The sequence below is a fragment of the Pollicipes pollicipes genome, unplaced genomic scaffold (genome assembly GCF_011947565.3).
Source record: "Pollicipes pollicipes isolate AB1234 unplaced genomic scaffold, Ppol_2.1 Scaffold_3447;HRSCAF=4054_pilon_pilon_pilon, whole genome shotgun sequence".
NCBI lineage: Eukaryota > Metazoa > Arthropoda > Thecostraca > Pollicipedomorpha > Pollicipedidae > Pollicipes > Pollicipes pollicipes.
The window spans coordinates 13,032,206-13,059,293 of NW_023596297.1; the positions used below are offsets into that span (position 1 = coordinate 13,032,206).

General features: G+C 55.5%; 1 protein-coding gene across 1 annotated transcript in view; it reads right to left on the reverse strand.

Annotated features, from left to right (window-relative positions):
• LOC119092120 (inverted formin-2-like) overlaps positions 1-26,348 on the reverse strand; it is a 51,141-nt gene extending 24,793 nt beyond the window's left edge. Inside the window, 6 exon segments of the mRNA XM_037215097.1 lie at positions 208-744; positions 1,359-1,537; positions 3,052-3,211; positions 3,615-3,730; positions 20,136-20,501; positions 26,132-26,348. Coding sequence (XP_037070992.1) covers positions 208-744; positions 1,359-1,537; positions 3,052-3,211; positions 3,615-3,730; positions 20,136-20,202 — 1,059 coding nt within the window. The 5' untranslated portion in view covers positions 20,203-20,501; positions 26,132-26,348.
• Positions 26,349-27,088: the final 740 nt, after the last annotated feature.

The following is a 27,088-nucleotide window of genomic DNA, read 5'->3' on the forward strand; positions in this document are numbered from 1 at the left end:
CGTTTCAGATATTTTAGTGCTGTGGCTTAAACTATGATCTTATCTTAAAGCTATTTATATCTCCATTGCACAAACAATCCGTCACGGAAATTACTATCATGCCCACGTACTTCCAGCACGTCTATCTTCTTCAGTACAAGATAAGCAACAACCTGCCAATCCTTACGCACAAATACTGCAACGCTGGACAAGCAGACAGGCACGCACCTTGCTGTTTGGAATTTTGTTCCAGTTGATGGTCTTCATCCTCGAGCCGGGCTTGGGCGTAGTTTGCTGGGGCAGCGTCACCTTCTCCGCCTCGGAGGTGGCAGCTCCGGGCGCCACCAGCCGGCTCCCGGGCGGCGGCGGCGGCGGTGGCGGCCCGCCACCGGGCGGCGGCGGCGGCGGTGGCGGCGGGGGACCCCCGCCGGGCGGAGGCGGCGGCGGCGGCGGGGGCGGCGGCGGCGGCGGCGGCGGCTGGGCCTCGCCCGCCGGAGCGGACGGCTTCGCATCGCAGGTGTCGGTCTTGATCTCGGTGACGGACGTTTTCTTCGCGTCCATCGACTTGAGCCGGTGCAGGCTCTTGTGGTGGCTGGGCGTCTTCAGCAGCTTTTGCGAGTCCTCCTTGCTCTCCAGCAGTGTCGCGCGGTACACGAGCGTCTCGGCTGTGTCCCACATCACGTCCGAGATGGACTCCTTCGTGTCGATTCGCAGCAGGTGCTGCAGGATGGCCAGGAACGCGATCTCCTGGGGAGTCTCCGCCACCTGCGGCGGAGGGAACACGCTGCATATGACGCCGATTTCTCACACCCGCCAGGGAGGGGGGCGGGAGGGGGGGCAGACAGAACCGGCGCCTCCCGTCCGACCAATCCAGCAGTTTGTGTAACACTGCCAGCTTATTTTTTACGTGATAAAACATGCTCTCCCTCAGCATACCACGGTTGATATTCTATGATGGTACTGTGCACAGTCGAAGCGCCGTTTAGTTATGTTAGTTGTCCTGCAGACACGGCAAGCAATATTTGAGGAGAGGAAACGTTGCGACTTTTCATGATGGAACGCATCGGTAAAACACACCATGCTACTGCAAACACGAGGGAAGTTTTCGAACCCTAGCGACACCAGACAACGCCTCTCATGCATTCCAGCTCCACTGTTCATCATTCCTTGCAGTTTCGAGATGTGATTTAAAGTGACATTAGTAAAAACAGGTACCAGCTATTCATCAGACAGCCAGGCATGGAGAACGCACGTGCATGCCAAAAATCCCAAACTAAGACATCAACCATTCCGCGGCTCCATATAACTCATGCTGCGGACCGCAGTGCCGCTACACACCGCATGGCTCCCGTGCGGTGCCAGGGTATAATCGCACGCACCATATCGTAGAGTTTGTAAAAGACGTCCAGCGGCGAGTTGAGGTCGACACTATGAGCTCCGGTCAGCTCGGCAGTGTCCTGCTCGCGCTGGTCATCGAACGCCTCCAGCTCCAGCGCCAGCTCCGAGCCAGGCCGTACATCCTGCCGCAGGCCGTTCAGCACCTCCAGCAGCTTCAGACCTGCGCAGCGGTGCCAGGGTTAGTCGGGTCTCCAGCAGCGTCATGCCGGTGATACGGTCATACGGCTAGTCGAGGTCACCAGCGTATCCAGGAGGATCAGGCCTGAGGACGGTGGTGGGGTTAGCCCAGACCAGCAGCAGCGACCTCAGTCCTGTAAGAACGTGGAGGCAATCTGGGGGGGGGGGGGGGGCGGGGGGGGGGGGGGGTATTCCCTCACTGCTCTGATAGCCTGAGACCTGAAGATGGTGATGGCATCGGCTTTGATTATCAGCATAATCTACAGCTTCATGCCTGAGAACGGCGGTGGGGTTAGCATATCACTGATAGCTCCTGTAACTTCAGACCTACGAAATGGTAACGACAGCGAGGTTAATCCGATTATGGATACATCCAATAGTGACGAGCTGATTTGGACCTCGCATGCAGTGAAAGAGCAAAAGATGTATGACAGGCGTGGCTGAGTTATTGATGAACTACTCGTGGTTGAATGCTGTATATCTGACAGATCGCCGCAGCAGAACGCACATTCATATTCTGCATTACAGGCCATCGCTGCACTGGCCTGAGCGTGACCAGTGCTATTCGAGCGCAATCTTTTGTTCAAATACAATTATGAAATAATTGACAATTACGCCAATCATCACAGCATAAAAAGGTACACAATTGCCATCATTACGGCGATAAACATCACCTGGCTATTCACCATTTGTCACCTAAATTAAGCATTTCATCATCAAATTTAACAGTATTTATTTCATACCTAATTTAGACGAATGTAAAAGTAATTAGCCCTCTTCACACGTTTGATAGCGGGCAGAATCTCTGCCCCTGGTCAGTGCCTCTGCCGCTGACCAGCGTCTCTGCCACAGACTACGTCAGCGCCTCTGCGAGCTCGTCTCTGTCTCCCGGAATGCATACCAGCCAAGGTCAGCCACCTCGTCTCCCAGCGGTCAGCACCGAGGGAAAAAGCCGCCCGCCCGCTGAAGGCTTATCCGGGTGGCAGGCCTGCACGGCCGGGCTTCATGCGGATTCGATCAGATGGTTGGGCCCGGACGGGGGCACACAGCCTCTGTGATACCCCGTGTTTGTTTTCCCGGGAGGCGAGGCGCACGGGACGTCGATACAAATAACGTCCAGTTTGTTTCGGACGCGGTAGCTGCACTATCGGCGAGCTCAGTTAAACGCCCCGGACCTGAGCTTATCTTTCTCTTGCTTGCTATCTGTTAGACCACCCGCATAAACATCACGAGGCTGCTTGCGGGAAAAAGGAAGTTCTGAGTGAGAACAAGTGATTTGCGGTTGAATGGCACATTCACGCATTCAACGGACGAGTTCAATCTTGCTCACTTTTTGTTTGGTTTCCAGGGCACGTCGCGTGCACAAGAAATGCCAAAAAATCTGCAGCCAGCGCATGCAGTTGATCAACACGAATATCGACAGAATGCGCAGTGAAGGCGTGCATTCTTGGATCGCAATCATTTCATCAGTCTTCAATCTCCAAACGGTAAACTCACCAATGAACTCATTCCTGATGGTGACCCGTTCTTTGATGTCGGCGGTGCATTTGATGACGCAATTGGTGAAGGCCATGAGAGTGGTGCGGTAGCTGCTGGACTGGGCGCCGCGCAGCTCCTCCACGACGATCCTGAACCGATACCTCTCCTTGCGCAGATCCTAAAACGGAAATACCGCTGTCATACGAACTGCTCACAGGTCTGACTGTCACTAGCCGCGTGCGACGCGACCGCACCTCGAGGGGCAACCGGACTATCTCACGACGAGCCGGCTAAAGGCGCTAACCCGAGCTTGGAACAAATGCAGGCTGTTATTAAGTGTGTCGCGTTATTCAATGTATCTTAAGTGTGCATGTATAACGATGCTAGGTGTGCATGACTGGATGGAGCAGCTTATCGGCGTGAATATCCCAGTTTCCCTGAGGGTATACTCGCGCGTTTTAGCAGCCATAGCGCAATACAATCATAAAATGTCGACCGGTCTCACACGTCCACCCGTCGACGGAACAAAACGCGTAACTATTACACGCTTAATTGTGCAGCATTGGCTTAGTGATGCTTACCCGGTGGTGTTGAAGAGCGTCCAGTGTTCGCTGATAGCCGTCATTGTTGTAGTAGCAGAGCGCCGTCAGCAGCTTAAAGATCTGCTCCCGCACAGTGACGTTGCCCTTGTCCAGCGCTGCAAACCGGGAAAGAAACCACTTTGAATCGATGGCGATCACGTATGCAGTCACCGGTGGCGCAAAGGTCACACAGGGTCATTCGACACGCCGAGTTCACAAAGCCCTTGTCGCCAAGGCGAGGTGAGATCGCATAGATCAGATGCCTCGCCGAGCCGGCATTCGTCACTGCGGACATTTACACCGTGTGTCGCATCTGGAAATACCCGACACCAGCCACCGTTCAGAAACCACGAAATCCTCCATTGTGTCTCGCATACCATTCTCACAGTTGCATCTTGCAACGCGTCACGAGCCGATGCAACGCAAAGAAAAGCTGTTTGTCTCCCTTGCTCTGCCATGGTCAACATTGCAAGATTCGGTTTCGGACGGCCCGTACGTGGGGCTTTGTCGTGGCAAGCAGGAACTCGTGACTCACGCGCCTCGGTCCATAAATTACCATGCCCTTTGCATCGCGCTGAATAGGTTACCTGAGTTACGTTTCGTTACCTCTCGACCTTAAGAAAGACCACAAAATGGATGCGGGACATATCCTGCTGGCGGCTGGCTGCCAATGCAATCGAGACACCACGTAAGACATTTAAGGTCAAATCGGTAGCGCAAGCCGTACTAATTTTAGGTGCGGAATGACACTGAATCTACATGGGGTCATGGGTTGTAACTTCCTTGAGTCGCTTTATGATATCGTGTATGTCGTGTATAGGTTGAAGCGATTTTCCTGATGTGCCACTATTTTAAAGCATTCCTTATCACTGGCTGACAAATTGACATCAAAGTCGATATCAAAGCTTACAACAAACTAAGCCACGTCTTGCGTGACCCGAGTGACGCGTCTTTACAACATTATGTACCGCATATTCTGTCCTCGCCTCTACTGGAAATGTTCGCGCCACCGCTGTCTCAGAGTGTCCAAACACGCTGAAAGAATTCTGCGCGTCCGGCAAAGAATCTATGTGACGTGACGTGAAATCTTCGTCGTCCGGCTCACAGCGGTGGGCTAAAGCGAGCCGGACGGCAAAGATCATACGCACCGTCAAGCAGACTATCTGCCTTCCGGACCAGTCCCTCACACCCTTCGCCTCGAGTGGATCGTCGCTGACCGCTGGATTAAAGTGTTTCGTGGGGTATGATATCACTTTTGTACACAATGTCATCCTCGTGGTGCGAGACAATGCGCTTCACTGCTCGACCTGAATGAATGAAAGGAAACCGACATACACATCGATTTGTAAACAAACGTGAAAGTGCAAAGCTATCGATAGCATTTCCCTGATATATCGAATGTCTTGGCCTATGGATTAATCATGGGTCGATTTCCTCTGTGAACAGCGAAAATCGTGTTGGCTGTCGCACGTAACCAAACCAATGAACGATATCGCCATATCTACGTGTGGTTTCCAATAGTGTCAATGTTTTCCCCTCGGCTCACCTGAAATACCGTGCAAATCCGGTGGTTTTGGGTTCTTATCAAATCGGCTAGCGTCTGAGCTCGGACAGCAGAAAAGCTGAAGCCAGGAGCCCAAAACAACTTACGATCCACACCCCGCCTCCCCCCCCCCCCCCCCCCCGTCAGAAACCGGAACAACGAAATTGTAAAACAACATTTTATAGTTAGGGCGCACATTGCCTTCAACGTCAACGCTTAAGGGTCGTGTAATACAGTTTTGTTTTTGTTTTTAAGGACTGGTCAAACCGGCATCCAATGTCATGTACATAGCCCACGTTTGATTCACGCTTTTCATGGAAAGAAGAGACGGGGCCTCATGTGCGGTTCACTGTATGTGTGCTACCTAGTAGACCACAAACAACACTGGACATGTGGTTCCAGCAGCAAATCACGCATATAAATAGCAAGGCGGCATCCGCTGAAACATCCGCATGCAGGAAGCCATGGAAAGCGCCCAGGAAGCCTTGACGTCGGTTAATCGCAATGCGGTGACCCGACAACCCAGAAACCGCGAGGCATTTCCTCGAGTTTCCCTCGCGCGCCTCGCGCCGAGCCAGCACCGCGGAGCAGGCCCTGGCCTCCCGCCGTCAGCGCCAGCTCGCACGTCCAGACATGGCCAACGCCGCATCTCGGCTCCATGTAAGGCCGCAGGACTCCAGGTGGCGGGCCGCGCCGCTGAGTAAGGCGATAGCGGACCCGGTCGCGGCCGCCGCCGGGCGGCGTGGGCGCACATACGCCACGAGCGCGCCGGCGACGCCCCTCGTGGCGCACGGGCCGGGCCGGGTCGCGCCGCCGGGGCGTGGAGCGCCCCGAGCGTCGGGCGCACCCGCCGCGCGGCGCCACGGCACGGCCCAGCCCTGTCTGCAGCTGTACGCCTGGCCGAGTGCGTGGGTTTACGCGCGGTTTCCAGAGACTTCTCGGACACTGACGTGGGCAGTACCCGATTGACGAGGTCGACCAAGGCCAAATAAGGAGGCGGTTGCGCAGCTCTACGAGCTCGGGGTAGGAAACGAGCCGCCATTGATAGACGAGCCGGATTTTAGCGGCGACTGCACGCACTGTGTTACGAAGGCTTTGCCTGCATCGGTATGAGAATGCTGGTAAATATGGCAGACCACCAGAAAATCCTCGGTATACAGGTTTGAAATTAAGACCGTATTCAGCCAATGCTGAAATGCTTCTCTGTGAAGTTTGCATTATTACTTCTTTTTTATGTGCGACTCTCCCGTAAAGCAGCTCGTGATCAGGACAACCTGCTGAGTGTTGGTCATTTAGTGCAAAGGACGTCTAAAAGATACTATCCATCACCGCCTTCGTTAAGTTATGGACTATTACCAGTTTTTTCATTCGATAAATTTTTCCAACTTCACCAACTGCGCGATTCTTAAAAATTGCGCAAACATGGAGTAGAATCGCCGCGTTCATGAATAACGGTCTGGCTATGCGAACTCGAAGTCGTGATGATGTTGCACAATACTGAGCCGTGTAACAAGCTCTTACCCCACACGTGATTTTCCATACACGATATATCAGCGTCAAGTCAGTAAAAATACCATCATGGAAACACCAGACTAGTTCCATATGCGTGCAAAAGGCCAGATAAGAAGTTATTCCATCCAACATGGGTGGGCGTGGTCAGGTGGAAGAGTGGGGAAAAGAGAGAGAGAGAGAGAGAGAGAGAGAGAGAGAGAGAGAGAGAGAGAGAGAGAGAGAGAGAGAGAGAGAGAGAGAGAGAGAGAGAGAGAGAGAGAGAGAGAGAGAGAGAGAGAGAGAGAGAGAGAGAGAGAGAGAGAGAGAGAGAGAGAGAGAGTCTGTGTGTAGAAATCCGATTTCGTAGCTTGGGTTGTTGCCTCACGCTGGTGCATGCATTTTACCTCACTTTCCAAATGCCTTTCGTATTGTGAATGAACCTGGGCGTTTCATTGCATTCATTTCATTAGGCAATGATCAGATCTCGGATCCCCCAGTCGGTGTCCGTCACTTTGATAGACAGCGAAAGCGAACAATCCGAGCAATCCATGGCTTCGACTTGACCCGCCGGGTGAAGGAACATTGTTTTTACGGCGGCATAACGCCAGACGTGGGGAGCATCTCCCGCCAGCCAACGCCACCTTCGTCAACGATGAAGCCACGCGGCCGCATTTGATCAGCGTTTCAGCGATACTGGACGCATTGACCACCGGCTTAGACAGGAATAACGAATGTGCCGAATCATATGCCAGATGAGCTCGCCCAGCTTTCAGACAGCCCCTGGCCGAAGACATCTACTGAAGCCCCGGCGTAACCTCTGCAATGTGCACTCTGATGCACTTATACTCTAAGTTACAAGACGCTTGACTTTGACAGGCATGCCCGCTAATTAATTATTCATTTCATGCCCACGTAAGCGCGTGCCGCTGATTGGTGGGTGGTCTGCGTAACCCGAATGTGTCCGTGTGCCCACATTACGCTGCCCCACCGCCACATACCCCGAGCTGATTGGTGGGCACTCTGCCCAGCCCTGCGGCTGCCGGCGCCGTCTTATATCCGAAATCGGCAAGGTTAGCGGTGAGGGGGCTTCTGCAGTCCCCGGGTGGAGCGCAAAGGAGAGTCTGGACTTCCGACGCATGTGCCGGTTAATCCAACGAAAGGCGTACTTCTAGTCATGCCACCACAATTTGGAGTGTTATGCCTGTTTTTGCTCTGATATTGTCCGTTTGTGTTGTTGCGTAATCAAGGTATTTCTAGCATCAGTTCAGATAATGCGTCAAATATTTGGCGTGGTTCTGGAACCAAGGATAATGACCCTGTTAACGTTCCAAGCTGGGCGTCAATGCGTTGTGGTTTTTTCGTCAATGCCGTCCGGGGTTTACGTAATAGAAAGGTTCCCCGCCTCTCCATGCTATGCATCACAAGGAGCCGAGACCTACTTCACGTCATGGTCCACGGCGGGCGGCGGGTACCCTGGGAAAGCCGGAGCTAGCGCAACACATCTAATGGTGGCGAGTAGCCCGAGAGGACCATAGCTAGCGTAGCACGTCTGGTGGCAGCGGGTACCCTGAGAGGGCCAGAACTAGCGCAACTAGCTCTCATGGCGGCGGGCACCCCAGGAGGGCCAGAGCTAGCGCAACACGTCTGATGATGGCGGGTACCCCGAGAGGGCCAGAGCTAGCGTAGCACGTCTGATGGCAGCGGGCACCCTGAGAGAGCCAGAGCTAGCGCAACACGTCTGATGGCGGCGCCCGGCTTGCGTAAGGTGGTGTGGTTCGTGTGCGCGCACAACGCTGGCGGGAGCCACTTCAGCGCGCTTGTGTCGCCTCATTTATCGAGCCACTCGTCCAAAGCCGAGCCGTGGCCTTGACGGCGCACAACATTGCGTGTTCCGACCGTAATCGCAACCTGGTGTCGGCTCTGGCTTCGCGCAATGCACCTTAATATGTCAGGACAATCTGTGAAATGAAATGTTGGGAGCGGGATGGTTACAGGCCACTTCGGTAAGTTGTAGGTGAACATATGTGTAACTGTACGTAATTAGCATGCATATGTACTGTTCAACACATGTGCTGTGGCAAAACCTGAATGCTATAAATTCTCACTCATGAGACTTAACATTCATTCACCACCTCTCTTCCTCACTCTGTACCCTCGTCCCCCAATGGTCTTGCCACATTGCACATATTCACACGGCTGTCTCCTGTCTAGCGTATGACCGCATGTCCCAGTTCTCTCGGCGACCCGAGAGATGGCGAGAAGGGGAGGCCGGACTCGGCGCAGCTGCTACCAAGGCCTGCCAAGGTAAACGGACACATGTGGACGACGCTCGCAGGAGAGACACGCACGCGCTCCCGCCGACCAGGTGCTGGCAGGCGAGCAGTCACGCCAGCTCGGGCTCTCCGTTCGGGGTGCGGTCTGGAAAGATCCATGGTGAAGGAAAGCTTCCGCAGACCAGCGCTTAGTGCAATGGAGGGACACCCGGAGAACAAAGGAGTTTAGCCAGTGTATGGTTTTACTGACGCCCGCACAAGCGGATTAACAAAAGCCATGTCGTGTAGAAGTCCTACTAGGAGTCGCTATGCCCACTGGATGGTCGCACAGCGTGCACGATCACGCAGACGTAGTCCTGGCTTGGCACGAATTGCGCGTAAATCAAGAACCCTCATAAGGTTCGATTTCGTGGCCTAAAGTACAGCGTCACCTTCATCATCTATGAGGCCGTGCAAGTGGAGACGCCAAATTTCCCTTTGTGTGCTTTCGCACGTCATCCCAGAGAAGCTGCGTTTTCCCAATTACGAGGATTAGCCATTGGCCTCAAATGCGCACTCCAGCCCGTGCAGGCAGTCAGCCTGGCAACAAAGGACCGGCGGAGCTGCTGTCCGAGGCGTCTGCCGAGCGGCGAACTGGCCCAAACTGGTTCTTGGACCGGCGCTGGACGGGCAGGGCCCCTCAGCGACCCTCAGACTCGGCTTCAACGCCGTTCAGGCCCGCCTCGCTGCTGTAAAATTAGCTCTCGAATAGCGTTACTAGTCGCACAGCTGCTCTTGGGAGGTTGTAGTTTTTTTTTAATGAAACACAGTTGAAGACCGATATATACAAGCTACAAGTGCTGGGAATGATTACTGCAAATGGTCTCACGGTAGCCAATATTCAGTCAGTCGGATAAGCAGTGTACACGGAGGCCAGGGAGACCAGCTGCTTCTCGGATGATTGTATGGATAGTGGGGCAATGCAGTAGTCCAGTCGGCCGCGGTAAGTCGGATTCGTGTCCGTCCGCCGCGCCCCAGGGCGTCGGATACCCGCGGAGTCCGCCCGTCCGCGCACCAGGACGTCGGACATCCGCCGAGTCCGCTCGTCCGCGCACCGGGACGTCGCACATCCGCCGAATCCGCCCGTCCGCGCGTTGGAACATCGGACATCCGGCCGAGTCCACGACGCCGGCGCACTCCCGTCCGAAGGCGGCGAGGTGGTGCGAGAGCGTGGTCCCTGACCCCATGACTAACAATCGGCCGGTCTATGAATTATTGATCGGTGTACAAGGCCGGGCGGTAATTGGGCAGCGGTCGGTCCGCCGCGCGCGGAAGCCGAGAGCAGGTCCCCTGGCCGTGTCACAGCCTCCTACCGCCGACGCGTGGCGGTGGTTGACCCGGCGTCTCCAGAGACGGACGCTGTCAAAGATGTCATGAGCGCGGGCTGGTGATCCCTAGCCGGCTTGGGAGGTATACCCACGTGTTTCAGATGAAACTGCCATCAATCTTGATGTCATAATTACGAATCCTGTCACAATTATAATTTCCTTGACAGAACGGCAGGAATGGACTACGATTTTTCGGCAAGAGTATGCCCATAGAATATCATGCTTTGAATGATCAATCGCCTGTCCAGAAACCTACGCCAAGGCATTAAGTCGTGCAGAGGCGTAGCTGATGTTCGGCCCGTGTGGGCGGGCACGTCTTCGGCCCGATGGAGCCGAGCAAGACTCTTCAGAGGAAGACAAATCACGAGACCTTGCGAGTAAAACGCCTCGACCCAACCCTCGACGGTCGTCTGAAGCGGCGCAGGACCAGAAGCGACGCGTTCTAGCAGCACTGTCAGCACGATATTTACGCAGCAACAATTCAAAAGTGAGATTCGGCAGGAACACGATCGAGGTAACCAACCACATCATCGAGATCCATCGCGAAGCAATATAGAAATGGTGTCAGCGAACGCTTGCTATTGGAAGACAAAGAGGCATGCCTTCTGGCTGTCAGCGGCGAGCCGGAACAGGAGTGTTTACCGTTCATGACTTCCAGTTGATGGCAACCCAGGCGTTCAGGGCCGCATGAGCTGTCACCAAACCGTCAACAATGCATTGAATAAATACACCGAGATTGTCAGTATCAAGTCGACGATGTCACGAGACGCCGATTCTACTGACCTAACAGCCATATCATCACATACAAAACGATCCGTTCTAATACACACGAGAGTCGAGCATGTGGGGGTCTCGAAGTGATTTGCTGAGACAGCTTGCTCCCACATCCCGATTTCTGATCATTCCATTAGGCACATTACTCGCTTGAACAGTCGAGATATTGGACTTGTTTAAGAAAAAATAGCTGACTTTCCAATGGTTGCGCGCCACCAACGTGCATCACAGCCCACGCTGCGATGACGCCTGCCGTGCTCATGTTGTCTCCAAACGGGCCCGCGTGCTGGCCCAACTCTGGCCCACTCTCATTGCCGGTAGATGCTCGCCAGCCGGCCGCGACGACGACGCTGCTGGCGAGTGACTCGCGTAACGCTGGAGGCGCAGCCGGCCAGCACGCAGCGGGCAGGGGCCTGAGCTGCGGACACCGCCATCGGCGTGTGGCGTGCTGGGCCGCTGTAGGGAGCAGCGAGAGGCATGACAGGACGGCAGCGAGAGGCGTGCCAGGGCGCCTGTGAGGGGAACAGGTCGTGGACGTGGGAACATTGGGAGGAGCTCGTCCGGCCAATCTGAGCACGGCGTCGCGCAGAACGTGACGTCTCCCAGGCAGAGCGTGAAGGTGAGACATGTTAAACAAGCCTCGTGATGGTGGGGCGGCTGGAAGTGTCCAATTGGCATTTGGTCCGCTCAGAGGTGGAGAGGACATTGCGACCATGTTGCGGGGTCGAAGACAGTGCTTTTTGTCTTTAGATCCGAGTGCCCCCGCTTCCGCGCTGGATTGGTAAGTAAACGACTGGTGATCTACATAGGTAGTGGCTGAGGCAGAGCTGAGCAAGTAAAAAAAAGCGAACAAACAAAAGGCCGAATATGCGACCGTGGTCGTCGGCTGTGAGGCTCGAGTGATGTCAAAGTACTTCAGCTGCAGTGCTCATGCCATTAGCCTTCAAGTTCCACGACAGCGATCAGCACAAGATACAAATATCATATTTGCACGCTGCCAGATCGCCTCTGGCACCCACGCAACAGACCTTCTAGATCAATCACGTCAACTTTGCAAGTGTGGAGGAAATGCCGACTGCACTTGCTGGGATGAAACCCAATGATTAACAGCCTATTGACGGATGGTCGTATAGCTCCGGAAACCACTCCATTTGTTTACTTGCGGTCAGTTCGTTAGAAGTCGGCTATAAATAGGCGGTGCAGAGCGCTGCCGCGTGCGGCGGCGTTCCCAGTCTACTCCGTGGAGCGGCGTTTTCCTGCTGCCGTGTGGGGCGGCCCCCGTCTGCCGGGTGGGGTGGCGTTCCCCATCTGCCGGGTGCAGCGCCGTCCCCGCCTCGCCTCACTCCTCGCGAGCTGCTGCGAGGCGCGAGGTCACCCATCGGCGATTTGTTTGCGATCGCCGCCGTGCACGGTCTGGTGAGCACGCTGTCCTCCGGGGGTGACTGCACTGCGGTGACGGGCGCCAGCCGGCTCCCCTCCCCACCGACAACGGACCCGTCCCCGCCCCGTGCTGCCGGCATCGGTCGCGGAACACGGTGACCCAGGGACAGGCTGCAGAGGGGAGCAGAGGGGAGGGGCGGGTTCTGGCACGGAGCGAGGCGCCGACGGACGTCCGCTGTTGATGCAGGTGCCGTCAGTCGCGGCGGCCGCCGCCCAAGGAGAGGGTCCGGCTGACGGACAGAGAGGTGCCACCTGGAGGTAGGTGCTAGGGGCGGGACGTGTCACCAGAAGTGGCCACAGACAGAGGCAGCAATATCAGAGGGAGGCAGGAAAGATGGACGACGGACAACTGAAGAGGAAAGATAGGATGGAGTAAAAGAAAGGGCCTATGGAAGAAAGAAAGAAAAAAATAGAGAGAGAGAGAGAGAGAGAGAGAGAGAGAGAGAGAGAGAGAGAGAGAGAGAGAGAGAGAGAGAGAGAGAGAGAGAGAGAGAGAGAGAGAGAGAGAGAGAGAGAGAGAGAGAGAGAGAGGGAGAGAGGGAAAAAAGAGCTATTTGTGAGAAGAAATCGTAATGAAACAAAATCAAGCGAGGCGTAAATAATGTTGACGATCTCTCCCCGAGTACTGTTCGTTAGTTTCCCTTCAGTCACCCTTGTCTTCTGATCATAAAACGTGCTGCTCTCACTTCTGGAGTCGTGCAGTCGTACACGCTTTGGACCATCAACGGGAGGGATAAGTCTCCGAGAACTACGATCAAGTCACCGGATGCCTGTCGAGACCGGTCCTGATGTCAGCAAAGGTCACAGAGGCCCGCTCCTGATGTCGGCAGATGCCTGGCCAGCCCGAGCCTGTGGTGGCCTGACCGGAGATAGCCGGTGTCTGTGTCTGCTGACCACAGCAGGGGACCGCCGCCGCTTGCGACACCGTCACCCTACACTGCCGGCCGGCGCATTCCCCGCACCCAAACACGGCGTGACGACAGATGCGCCTGCCCTGCTGCCTCAGGCGAGGCCCGTCGGCCGTGCCGCCGGCCGCTCCCAAGCGCGTGACGCCACGACAGCAGCAGCCCGCGCCGGCCGCAGTGAGGCAACGCGAGCGACGTCGCACCTGGCATAACAGCTCATTACGCAGTCTGGCCGGGCCTGTGCGTGAGCCTTGGACTTACGCAGCGATGACTCATTTTAGTGTGTTGATCCTTCGACGTCATCGCCATAGACGGACGTGTGGGCAGGATGTGGTCTCCACTGTCCGTTCCGCACCCTTCAAATGTACTTCGATGCTTTTACGATTTGCACGTCTTGTGATGGCATAAAATCATAGAGCTGAGCATCAGCAATTGCATAGGCTAAACCAAGAGTACCGATGAGTTAACTTAACTAGGTATATCAAGGGGCTGAGGAAGAGCGGTCTTGGTATTAGGAACTTGGTTTCTGTGTCATATCTTTCCCTTTAATGCAATTGGGGAAATTCATACGAAGTTGAGGGAGCGACCTTTCCTTTACCGCCTCGCTCCCCTCCTCAACCCACCGCCTATATCTGTCCCAGTATAACTCATTAGGAGCCCAGGACCAGAACAAATTAGTTCCCTCCAAGCGGCAAAGATTACGAACATCTCACACATGAGTTTTTGAAGACATCTGAACTGCGCGACGATGTCGAAGTCTCGGACCGTTACCCAACCACAGATGAACACATTGTCCCACGGCGACTGGCGCGGTCAATGCCGTGAGAACGGCCCGGCCACTGCAGCTCCTAATGACGAAAAACGCCAACCCGCCCTGAGCCGCCGACTCGGGCGGAGCAGCGGCGGCGGATCGGCCGAGCATGCTAATGAGCCACCGCCGGGCGCGTTCGGCGCCGCAAAGACGGCAAAAGCAGCCCCCGGAGGCCGGCGATCAAGACACCAGTGACGTCACGTGTTCAGCGCCAGCCGGCAGGCTGAAGGCCGGGCGAGGCTTCGTTGGTGTTCTCAGCCGGAGATCCTGCTCCGCCTGCGGAGACAAATGATCGTGTCCGCCACTGCCGGCCGCCAATCGGTCACAAAGACCGCTGCATGAGTGATATCCTCGCCGGCAAGCCAGGTCCGGCTCCAGTTAAAGCTCGCCGTCGGGCGAACCACGATGAGTGTAAACAGACTGCGATAGCTGGAAGCACCGCCGGACTCCCTCGCCGGTATTCGACAGCACGGACACGGTGTGGCTGCCGACAGACAGATGGGGCGTAAAGATCGCGGGCCTCAGGGTCGCCGCGCCCCTGCTGACGGGCCTCCGCCCCCTCCCCCCCCCCCCCCACTCTGAGTGCGGATGAGTTCTCCAGACCAGGCTTAGGCTCTGAGTCCAGGCTCGGGTTCAGGGTTCTGGGCTCGGGCTCGGGACTCGCAGCTCCGGCTCTGAGCTCTGGGCTCTGGTCCGGGCTCGGGACTCGCGGCTCTGGGTCTGAGCTCTGGGCTCTGGTCCGGGCACGGGACTCGCAGCTCCGGCTCTGAGCTCTGGGCTCTGGTCCGGGCTCGGGACTCCCGGACTCGCGGCTCTGGGTCGGAGCTCTGGGCTCTGGTTCGAACTCGGGGCCCGCAGCTCCGAGCTCCGAGCTCCGGGCTCGGGTTCGGGGTCGGGGCTCGCGGCTCTGGGCTCGGGACCACGCATACTTGACAGCTTCCCGGTGACGCCCGACGAGATGATATCAACGCTCCGACTGCGGCGTTGCGCAAAACCCACTATTTGGAGGCACTTCACGCGCTGTCGCTCGTGGTAAGACAGTGGAAACTGCGAAACAGCAGCCGTGGGCGACACGTGCTCGAGCTGAAGTGCGAATTGTGGAGTAAAAACCTGACCTTTACGCGGCACAAAGAACGAAAACATGCTCTTACGTTGTCCCTGATAGGCGTCGAGTGATGTGGGATCTCAGCGTGTTGATACCCCGGAAAACACTAAAGGTTTGGTAAGCACACGGGAGGCTTCTAACGAACTGTTGCTTAACAAGGCGACGATGAGGTGAGCCGGAGCTAGGGATGCCGGCCCAAATGGGCCGTGTGCATATCATGTGTAAAAACATGTACATACAGCCTGCAGAACCAGGCTTTTGCACACTTTTTAGATCACGTACGCAGTATGTTTGCGTCTTTTTACCGCGATGTAGAATATTCAGTAGAATTGATTCGCACTACTCAGAAGAAGTTTCTGCACGAGCCGTTTCCTGACATTTCAGCAAGAGCCCCATACCATGATCCAATGCTCTTTACTGTGGTACGTATGTGGTGTACGGGACTAGCTAGTATCACAGTAATTGACATTTTCTTCATCCGCCCATTGCTTTATCGAGAACGTCACTGGTGACAAAGTATGACCACTTGCCCCTACAGCACGCGACACTAGGCTACAATAAACAGGCTAATTGTGTGGTAAAACCGTTTATAGCCACTTCTCCCCAAATTTATGGGAGGCCTTTAAAATGTCTGGGCTCCAGACATAGTGTGCCTTAAATCGACCAATCAGGGCACAAAATCACACCCCGTCGGGAGTCGTCACTCAGACTCTTCGTTATTCCCATGATTTACACGGAAACACCACAATTATTCCTCTCTGATCAAATCACCCAACCGTCCTCTTCTCCTCATGCTGCACCTGCCTCCACCTCCTGACACAGCCTTCGCACAAACACCGCCTATTACATGACAGTTTCCACGGTCTTCAAGTGTAATTCCTCTGCTTGACCTACCGGCCGCGAGCACACCATTTATAAGCGGCCGAGCGGCGCGGCGTAACCACCACCCGGGTGACCTGGCTGACCCCGACCTTCACCCCTGACCCTGCCGACCTACTTCGTCTCCGGAGAGCGCCGCGCCGTCGCAGGCCTTGGCAGGCGGCACTCATGGCGTTCGTGGCGCGGGAGGCACGACAGTGACCACTCAGCTGGCTGGATGCGTCACTGGCCTTAGAGCGAATGCACCCCGAGGTTCGCTGGTCATGGCCGGTTCAAAGACGGCCTTTGTAGGTGAGCGGGTGGGGGCGGTGTGATAAGGACGGCTCGGCAAAAGGCTCGTCAGGCAGCAGTCAGAGAACACTGGCACGATGCGGAACTGAGAAGCACGGGGCGCGCCAATGCAATGGCAGCATCGGGATGAAACGATCATATTTAAGGCGTGATGACATCACAACGAAGATGACGATTGTGCGGACCATTTAAGTCAGCAGCCGGTACCTCACAAACAACGATCGAACGTTCGTGCCGAGAAAACACCTAAAACGCGCAGATGTCTATGGGAACCCGTGAGAGATGCAAAATAGCCCCTGAGGCACACCACAAAAAAGAGGCACACCCAAACAATGCCATGTGTAGGGGCGGAGAATACTGAGAAACATGCGTGAGGCAATGTCTCAATGACGACAAAACAATGACCGCTGTGATGGAGGCTGCTGTGACTGCTTCTCCACCTGCTGTACTGCGATAACCGCACAGCCGTGGTCAGCAGGCGCACGTCAAAAACGGCTGCACCAGTGCGAGACACAAGACAACCAAGCCGTGAATCCGACACCCAGGCGCCACCGCGCCAGAGCGAGCGCGACACCCAAGCTCGCGCGCCGGCCGAGCGGTGGACGAGACACCCATCAGATAGCACGGGAGCGGCGCGGGCTGAGACGACCAGCCGGTAAACACGGGCTCGACGGCACAATGCGGCGCGAGGAAAACAGCCACCGCTGTTGTCGGCGGCGGCGAGGCCGTCTCCAAGGATCGTAAAAACGGCCGGCTCGGCGCCCGAGACCGAGCACTGGAGCCGCTTGTTGCGAGACCCAGCCCTGCCCTACTCCGCCCTCAGTCCTCGATCCGGCCGCCTGGAGGATAGCTCTCAGTCCCGATGGGCAGACAGGCTCCCGAACCCGTGCCACCTCTTGCCGCCGTCCTGCCACGCAACGCAGGTCGGCCTCCGTCGGACTGGGAACGGAGAACTCGGTCCCGCTCTCAGCTCTCGGACGCCACACGGTCGCGGCGCGGCAGAGAGGTGTAAACGCGGCGCGTCGGAGACATTTGCGGCGAACGCGGCATCCACCGCAGGACATCACCGGCGGTCGTCACTGCGACGGCCGGTACGGTGCCCAAGAGCGAGTGGAATTAATAGGCTGACCCCAGTGACGCAATCGTTTCATTCTCCGTTAACACGCTTGTCCGCCGCAGATGATTTGGCTGTCCGTTTTTGTCTGCCAGAGGTTAGATGTATCATTCACGGTGAGGCTTAAAACGTTTTTATCGAAGCTCGTCCAACAGCAATTATCAGAATGCGTGGCATTTGCCATACTGGCCACATCAGTCGTAAGGTCGAGACGACAGGTTCCACACCTATCTTGCAGCACAGCTATCTCCATAAGTAAAGCAGCCTGCATCGCAGTTTTGACACGAATGAGAAACCTCTGATATTTCATCCTCCCAGCGGTCATAATATCATTTATGACGCTTGCTTGCAGCTAAAGCGCCATTACCGTTCACCTGATGCTGACGTATTCCACGTAACATGAGTCGAAAGCGCGCTCTGGGGCGTCCTTATCTGTGCCTGGTTCAGCACACGACCAGACAGAACGTTGTATAGCTGCTCAAGGCATTTCCTCGAGACGTTTGAAGCGCCGATCTCGCCGAATTGGGTCGAATGGAACGTACACCTCCCCATATGAGGGCACGCTCGGTTGCCATAGATGGTGGCGGCAAGGCGCGCCGACGGTAACTCGTTAATCGGACGGCCGGTGTCGGCAGCAGGAGAAAGATGCCGACCTAAGCTTTCATCGCTCATCAGCACGCTGCTTTTCATCGATCATCGCCTGCACGACAGGACAAGGTCCAGCCCAGCTGGGTGCGTGGCGTCACCAGTCGGCAGCGCCGCTGAGATCAGCTCCAGCACCGCCAGCCGTCGGTCGCAGCCGCCGACAGAGCGCCGGCCGCCTGCCCGATTATCGCGGTACGCGGCCTGGAGCGCTGGCATTGACACAGAACACGTACACAGGTGACGGACTTCCGAAGGGTGGAGCTTACGTCACGGACGTACAAGGTCACCGTCGGGTCAGTTCGTCGCTGGTCACGTCCCACCAGCCCGGCGGCCACCCTGCCCCAGGCAGTCCTCGGCCCCGGCGTGTCGGAGACAACGCCGACTGACCCGACTTACCGGGAGATAAACATATCCATCAAGCGGCCCGCCGCGGTTGGAACTGTAGTGAGACGGCACTTCCTACGTCTCACAGACCGGCGGTTTCATAACCAGGCATGACCTCTATTGTAATGCAAATAGATGCAATGCAAGGATGCACGCACGATCTAGCTCCGTCTAACGGTGGCCTCGAAGGACATGCCGCTCTTGCAGTTCGCTACAACTGTATGGTATGCAGGATTTGTGAATCGTAATAGCCTTCCCATCTTGCAACTGTTTTAACCGGTTAGTCATAGTGCTAGGCCTGAAAATAAAGCAAACAAAAGAAAGCGCTTTATTCATTCGGAGTTTAATGGGGTTGCAAAGCTGCTTTGAGGAGCGAGGAATTTCTGCTCGTGAAAAAATAAATTTAAAACATTTATGATGAACCAATCCTCAAAAAACGGTAAAGCCCACCGAAACATCGCTTTTTAATAATAAGGCACACAGATGTGGCTTTTCTCCCGATTCATTTCAGTTCTCTTTTACTTTTGCTAGGAGTGTTCTCTGCATGCCGTCATACATATACAACTTTTTGCCCAAAAGTGAATTCAGTAGGAACCGCATATTAAGCCGTCTTACTTGAGTGTTGATGACGTTTTAGTCCACAGTGTTACGGCCTGAAGATAACGGCAAAAGCGGCTATACTTCAAGTGGACTGGAATTCTTCGGACTGGAAGTCCTGTCTGGATCAGTTTTATACTTGTTCCAAGAAGCATAGAATCTGGATTTTTACTTAGTCCAAACCTGTTAATGGATAGATTTCATTTCCGAACATTGTGAAATGATACTATCAGTATCCTCCTGCATGTCCAACGAGTGGTAACAACATCATTTGCCTGGTTGTGTTGTACAAACCGATGCAAGTTGAAGTTGAGGCCTGACATCGCCTGGTCGCATGCTAAAAGATGTAAAAACCTGCGCCTAAATATTACGTAAGAGTGTTTTGCCTAAATGTAACAGCCAACCAGTGACGATCCGACCACCGCGAACGCATCGTCCGAAGCCAGTACTGAACAGGCCGTGTGAGTATGACAACGAAACACGCACCCCTTCCGGTGTTTTACACTGACCGCGACCACCAGTCGGCCACAAACGAGTCGGAGAACAATCGTTTATCTCTTGAATGCCTGCCGAGACCGCATGCGTTGTTTGTTATCGAGCGTATCGATTTGTTTGCTCAAGCGGCGTCCGTTGCCCGCCAGGGGTCTCGATGGCAACGGAGTGATCGGACGCAGATCTCTTGGCGTATCAGGCTGTCCCCGTCCTGGCAGGCGGCCTCACCGAACAGCGCCACGGTAAACTTGACCTACTTCGTCAACAGATCTGTGCAAAATCTGTTCCAAACAAATACTGGGGGCTCATCTTCTATCTTTGACACATTGATCGCTGCAACTATAAATATCGACCCACGCTCCCGAACCAAGACGGCTTCTCGCAACACGACAAGCTGGCTCGTGACTTACCTTGCGCGAGTTTGCTGGTGTAGTCCTTGTTCTCGACGATGTAGTCGAGCTCCATGGTGGAGTCCATGATGGCTTTGAGCGTGGTGACGCACTCGCGCTCCAGCAGCAGCACGTTAACCTTGCCGCAGGCCTCCTCGCCGCAGGTGAGCGCGTGCAGACACTCGAAGAGCGCCGGCACAAGCCGGGAGGTGAGCGTCAGCGGCCAGCGGCGGCCCTCTTCGCCCGCGTGCCGCTCTACCACGGAGCGGATCTCGTGGAACGCGCTGGTGGTGGGGTTGCGCAGCGCCTCGGTCAGATCGTCCAAGTCCGACTCCGAGCTGGAGCTGAGCTCGGCGATCGAGCTCAGTGCCGGGCGGCGGCCAAAAGCTGCGGACAGCGCGCCGGGTCAGTACAGTGCTGCTGCGGACTGCGCGCCGGGCCAGGTCAGGGCTGCTGCGGACAGCGCGCTGGGTCAGGGCGCACGCCGGTCAGAGACGATTGAAGAGGCTGGTTCACGGTTAGGTCGGTCGGCACGCAGTTAGGTCGGCACGCAGTCCAAAGTGCCAGGTCTACAGCGCCATGATAACGCACGAGATCGGAGACGTTAATGACGGAGCCGACAGCACGGCAACAAAAAACAGCATTGTTTGGGCGCATTTAATACAGTTAACAGGACCAAACAAAACGGAGAAAAATGGGACTAATGGAGTACTTGTTTCCTTTAGAATGTGAAGCAATGGCATGCGTGACGTTGCATTCATAAACAAGTGAAGTTAATAAGAGGAGATTCAGAGCTCAGACAATGATGTTTTATGGGGCAACTGAGCAAAATAATGAGTTGCGTTGACATTGAGGATGAAGAAAATTCACGTCAATAAAAATAGCACGGTATATTTTCTGTTCTTGTTTTGATCCTAGCCCCCAACCGCATCACCGTAGCCAGAAATCGTGGTCAGGCTGCCAAATCAAGCTAAATATGACTAAACCGACGGCCTATTCTCGTTGCCACTTGTGCTAGTAAAGAGGAGATTTCTAGCATCTAAATTGCAAAACAACTGTGCTATTTCTCTCAAGTCTGGTACCCTGTGATAGCTGCTGGTGTTTGCATCGCATAGAGAACAACTCTCGAAAGGCGATGTTGACAGCAAATCGACCAGTGAGGGCGGGCGTAAGACACTCGTATCAACGAGTGTCTTCAAAACGTTCATGTCGTTGAAGTCATTCTAAACTAGCCTTTGAGGTGCGCAGCCACACCCTTAAACAGGCATGAGGGGCAGGTGACTAAAAAGCTACTGCTTGTGAGGGGTGAGGGTCCGATCAGCGTCGTGAGGGGAACATGCGGCGCTAAACCATGCCACGTGGAAACGGGGTGATCTTAGTTCAATGAGTTGCACAGATGTGTAGAGAAATCTTGGATGTTTACGCGATAACGATCTGTGAAATTTCGTTCTACGGTAGTTATGCTGAGGCGTTCTAAACTTTCACAAGGGCAAGATACACTCCGCGCGTGGCTTTGGTCACTTCACTGGCTTCACTTGGGCATTCCTAGTCAGTTGTTGGTAACTCCACGGACGAGAACCTTTATTAGAGCTTTGAGTTTTCTCGCCTTTATTGCGATTGTTCTGCGTGCACGACGCGAGATATAAAACACAGCATAGGAAGCTCCACCAAACAAAAACAATTAAGGAACGGCAGCCCGCATTATCAGACACGCAGCCCGCGAGCGGGTGCGAAGTCAAAGCCAGCCGACAGCACATTCCACCGTTCACTTTACCACTGATCAGGAGACCATTGCAAAATGCTCAGCCGGCACAGTCGTACAGGAGAATTTCTGTCATGCGTCGAAGCGGTACAGAGCGCGTCTTCCGGCGCCCAGGCGGTAACATTGGCCCCGTGACCCCGAGCCGGGGCCTCCGAGCGCCAGAGGTCACCGGAAGACGCGGCGCCCGGCTAACCGGCCGTGCCGCAGCCGTCCACGCTCGCACCTCGCGCCTAATGGCGATCCATCATGCGGCGATGCGGCGCTTTGGCCAGAAAATGTGCCCAAATCGGGGTCAAGGTGGCGCGCCTCATCAGGCATTCTGGCCGGGACGGTGACGGTGGGAGGAGGCCCGGACGGGGGCGCCTGCCGGCCGCTGGGTCAGGCTCGGCTCGCCGCTGCAAGGACGCCGCGGACATGGCCCCGTCCGGCGCCCACACCGGCCCCTGATCGGCCCGGTGACTGCTGCCATATTTGGCAGAGCGGGACATCGGAGTGCGCGCCGCGTGCCCGTCCTGAGGACGACGCGTGGCTGGGAGGGGGGGGGGGGGGGGTCGGGGGCGCCAGAGCCAACGAGGTGCCATTGGCTGGAAGGGGCAGCGAAGGCCTCCGTATGGATATCTTTCAGTACGAATGGAAGTCAGGCCTTGTTTTACTTCCAGTTTGTCTGTTTTGGGGGTGGGTCGGGAGGTGCGTGAGGGCATTCTCCCATTTCAACAGCGGGTTTCTGGTAGCGGGACATGCCACTCAGTTCAGGTATTACGCGCACCAGTTCTGACACAGGCAAACGTCATGGTTGCAAGGCCCTTACGACTGCACATTCACATGCATTTATGCAGCAAGCGCTCGCTCAGCATTAGAATTCATGCGCGCCTATCTGCACGTGAAGCAGGTGTAATTTATACCGGACGGCGTATATTTAAGCACTCGCAAGGGTGGCATGCCGGAAAATGAATCGCAGCACCCCCAGATAACAGCCGGATGCAAAAGGCGGCGTCACGAAACGTACCCGCACCGCTACCCATACCAGTTATTTCTAAAAAGCTTAAGATTATGTGCTGTGATCCTGGCCGCTATATATCAATCTTTATAAACCCAGATGGACGTCAGATACGTAACAAGCTGCCATCGTAAGAAAAAAGGGCGAAAATACCTTGGGACCACGTCGCTATCGCCATCACTATCATCCAGCATGCGACAGTCGCAGAGCTACGGGCCATCGTAGGCAGCTCCGCCTACCGATAATGAGGCCCTAATTGCGGGATCCGGAACCTCCGAACTCAGCCATCACGACGTTGCCGGCGCAGTCCACGTGACCAGAACCTTAGGCCTGCACGTGCTTGAAATGTGTTCGGCATTTGTCTCCCAATGTACGGTTGATGAATTACGGGTTCGTGAGAAGCGATGACCAAGCCTCGGCCAATCCCGTCTCAGTGGAATTGTTCTCTGTCCTGACTCACACCTTCAGACGAGTTTATTCCGTAGAGTTAAATTCGAGTCTCACTTTTAACAGCAGAGTGGATCAATGATCTGACTGCGATTCCGATTCAAGAATATGGTTAATTCTGGGATCAAATCCAATCGAGTTGATAACGGTGAGAACTGTTTATGGAAATGCTAATTAACCCGCCCCAAAAGCTTCGTAATGGCGCTAATACACCTTTTGTCTTGATAATGGCATAGTTATTATGACTGCTGCATGGGTTGTCATATTGCATCTATAGGGCAACGAACACACCCTCTGACTTACATTCTTTTTGGCCGGTAACTTCGTTGGCTGATCGAAGTCCGACTCTGAATGACAAGAAAATGTAAGAGAATGCGATTCTTCTCTCTGCAAGAATTTGGTTGGTTCCTGAGCAGATTGTGACGTCAGCCGGATTCAGGCGCAAGACTGGTGATGCCTGTTTTTTCCCTCTCGCCGCCGTTGCCTTTCTACTGCGATGATCAGCAGCGCGGATATCACGTGCCCGTGCCGCCGCGATGCTCCCGACGGAACGGAGCCGAAATGACAGGGGCGCCACATCGCTCGGTTCGTGAGGCAACAAATCACCGCAGCGTGTCAAGGGGAAGCGCATGAGTCAGTGCTCCAGTCACGTGTTTGGACATGGCTTCAACAGGCGGCTGACGATCAGGAGTGCGGTGCTGCTCGTCTCGGTGGTCCGGGCCTGCAGGCGCGGCAGGCGGCGCAGCACTGACGCGCTGATTACCGAGGCTCAGGGTGCAGCGGGCCCCTCCAGTCACGCCAGCCGCCTCATGTCTCCGCGCGGACGGCGCGGAGCGGCAAAAACACGTGACTCACGTGTCGGTGACGGGAGTCGGCGACAATTTTGCACCGTCGGCGGATGCATCAGTGAGGAGGGTTCGTGGAAGTTGATGAGGAACACTACGTGCGGCAATTCTTCGGCGCTGTACTTCCGTGAATTAGTGTGATTCAAAACACAGAAATGCAGTTTACCCTCAGGGCACTGGAAGCAGGGACTGAGAGGATGATACAAAGTTCTCATGGTGTTTTACATAAAGGCATTGGGATCTGGGAAGCATTAATTGAGAATAAAGCGCTGAACGCGATGTCCGATGCTGTAACATATATATTTTGCTGTAGCAATTTCGTATCATGAAATAAATGTATTATCCGGGGACCAAAACGTACGAATATCTACCAGAATGCCACAAATGTACATGCATGTCGAAATACACAACGTCAAGTTGCGTTATACGGCATTGTGATATCGACAGATTAACGACCATGAAACGGATGCAAACCTGAAAGGCGTGACAAGATAAGCAGCGAAAGGTCTCGTGCTCTTTTGCCATTGTGATGCGTATCTCCTGCAAATTTTGTGCTTTACGTTTCACAAAAAGTTACAACGTCCCGCACGAGCATGGCAGTGCAGCACGAAGCAGTACAGACAGCGCCGATCTCCTGCTTGCCGGTCTCCCTCCCCACAGCTCAGCCACCACCAGCGGTCGACCAAGGCAGCCGCCGCGGCCGAACCGCACCGCCCGTGGCCCGCCCGCCACGGCCGCGCGCGTGCCGACCGCTCCGGCCGCCGCCGCCGCCGCCGCCGCCGCCCATGGGTGCTGCGTCACCGGGCCGGCCAGCGGAGGAACCCGTCCGACCGGCCAGCCACAGGCGCCCGGCTGCCGGCCAGACCGGACCCGCGCGCCGGCTCTGCATGCACGGACGGGGCTCTCCACATGGGGCGGAGGGTCTGCCGGATGGCAGCGGGTCCGCCCGACCACAGGCGGTCCGAGGGAGTACACCAAGTCCGTCTCGCTGTTAAGGGCCCGCCCGACTACAGACCGTGCATCCATCTACGAGCGGATGTCCTGACGACAGACAGTTTGCCTCGATGCATAGCGTCCAGCTTACGACAGAGGAACCACCAATGCATGCACCCATGCACAGGAGGTTGATCTGGGTAGTGAGTGACCCCTGGCTGCAGAAGCTCCTGCAGAGACGGATGGATTCCCGGCGGGTGTACGGTCAGCGGCCAGATGCGGCCACCGTTCTACGAAATCCCGCGGGCGAGAGCTAAGAGTCGCCCTTTTTTATTAAGCATCAGTTTGACGTAGCCGCATGGCAGATATACTCTTCTGAACATGCTGACCCGCAGATAACTCGAATGTGTCCAGATTGTGTTATAGCATTGCTGGTTGCGTGATAGCGCCAGACATCATAACCAGTTGGCCATAACATAGTGATAGCGCCAGACATCATAACTAGTTGGCCTATTTGCGCATGCATTGGGATGATGAGTAGTGACGGCACTCGACCCTCATTCGAATTGGTGACAAAACTGATGTTTTTGTACGGTTTTTAGCTGTCTACTGTTACTCATTGAGCAACAAGGCACCTCAAGCCATATCAGCAACGACGTGGGCTTTTTGTCAAAACGAAGTAAATAAAACCTGTGCAGCAATATGTTATAAATGTCTCAGTTAAATGCCTAATTGTCATCTTGGGTGCGCTTCACATCGATAACTACAGGCCCTGCATTAGCACTGGGCGAAAATAATGTAACTGATTTTCTTTCAATCGCATGCTTCTATGCACGAAGGGCGCCTCCAGATTTTAGGGGGCTCAGCAGAGAACACGACCAAAATCATCCGACGAACTCACTGATCCATAATTTTGTCAACCGCCGTGGTGCATAAATAATAAAAGAACAAGCTTAACGTCGCCAAACTCTTCACATAAGCCCTTCTGCCTAACCAGCCCGGCACTCACACGCGCAAGCGCCCAGTGACGTACCTGAATCCGCGGCCGAATCAGGGCCGTCTAAGTCGTCGACGTACTCCGCGTTGACGGGAAGCTGGCCGGGCCGGCGCACACGCGCCGGCAGCTGGCCACGGGCTGCACGCAGCTGTCTCAGCTGCCGCGCCGTGTACACGCGGCCATTCTTACGACGGACAGGAGCGGCGCGTCCAGCGCCTGCGCTCGCACTTTCACCGCCAGCGACACTGGCGGACGGCGAGGCCGGCCGGCCGCGCTCGGTTCCAGCCGTGACGTCATCGAGGGGCGGTCCAGCCGCCGCCGCCGCCGCCACCTCCGTCGCTGCCGCTGCCGTCGCCGGTGACGGCGGTAAGGACCCTTCAACCTCCTCCGAGGCGTCGCTGCAGCCCTCGGGCGGGAGGCGCTTTCTGATCTCAACCCGGAGGTCCAGAGGGTTCTCGTCGGACGATTGCGAGGGAGAGCGGCGTCGGGAGGGTTCTGCTGACGCCAGGCCGGGCTCCTGCGTTTCTTGCTCCGCATGCCGCTGGTGGTGCGATTCCTTAACATTCGTCCCAAAGCTGAAGTGCTTCTGCACATGATTTGCTTCTGACAGCGCTTTCGTCGTTGTTCGACGACTCTGCGAGTTCCCGACGACACGACGACACCTCGTCGTGCTCCGACTCTGCATGGTGTGACGACGTCTCGTCGTCCGGTATTTCGGGGATCGACTGTGTACAACTATGACCTCCGTGCTGGTGAACTGACTCCTCGCAGTGCGCTAATGCTTGCTTGTCTGGCGGCTCCGTAGTCGGCTGCAGCTGCCTGCCACGTCCCTCATGCGGAGGCTCCCACGTGCTCTCGGGCTCCGGACTAGATTTTCGGCACCGGTAGTTCCCTACCGGCCAAGACGTCTCGTTTTGGTGGGTCGCCTCCTCCTGGTGCAGCAAACCCTGCTCTTCCAGCGAGTCCGACGCCGAGTGCCGCTGGCTGCGCCCC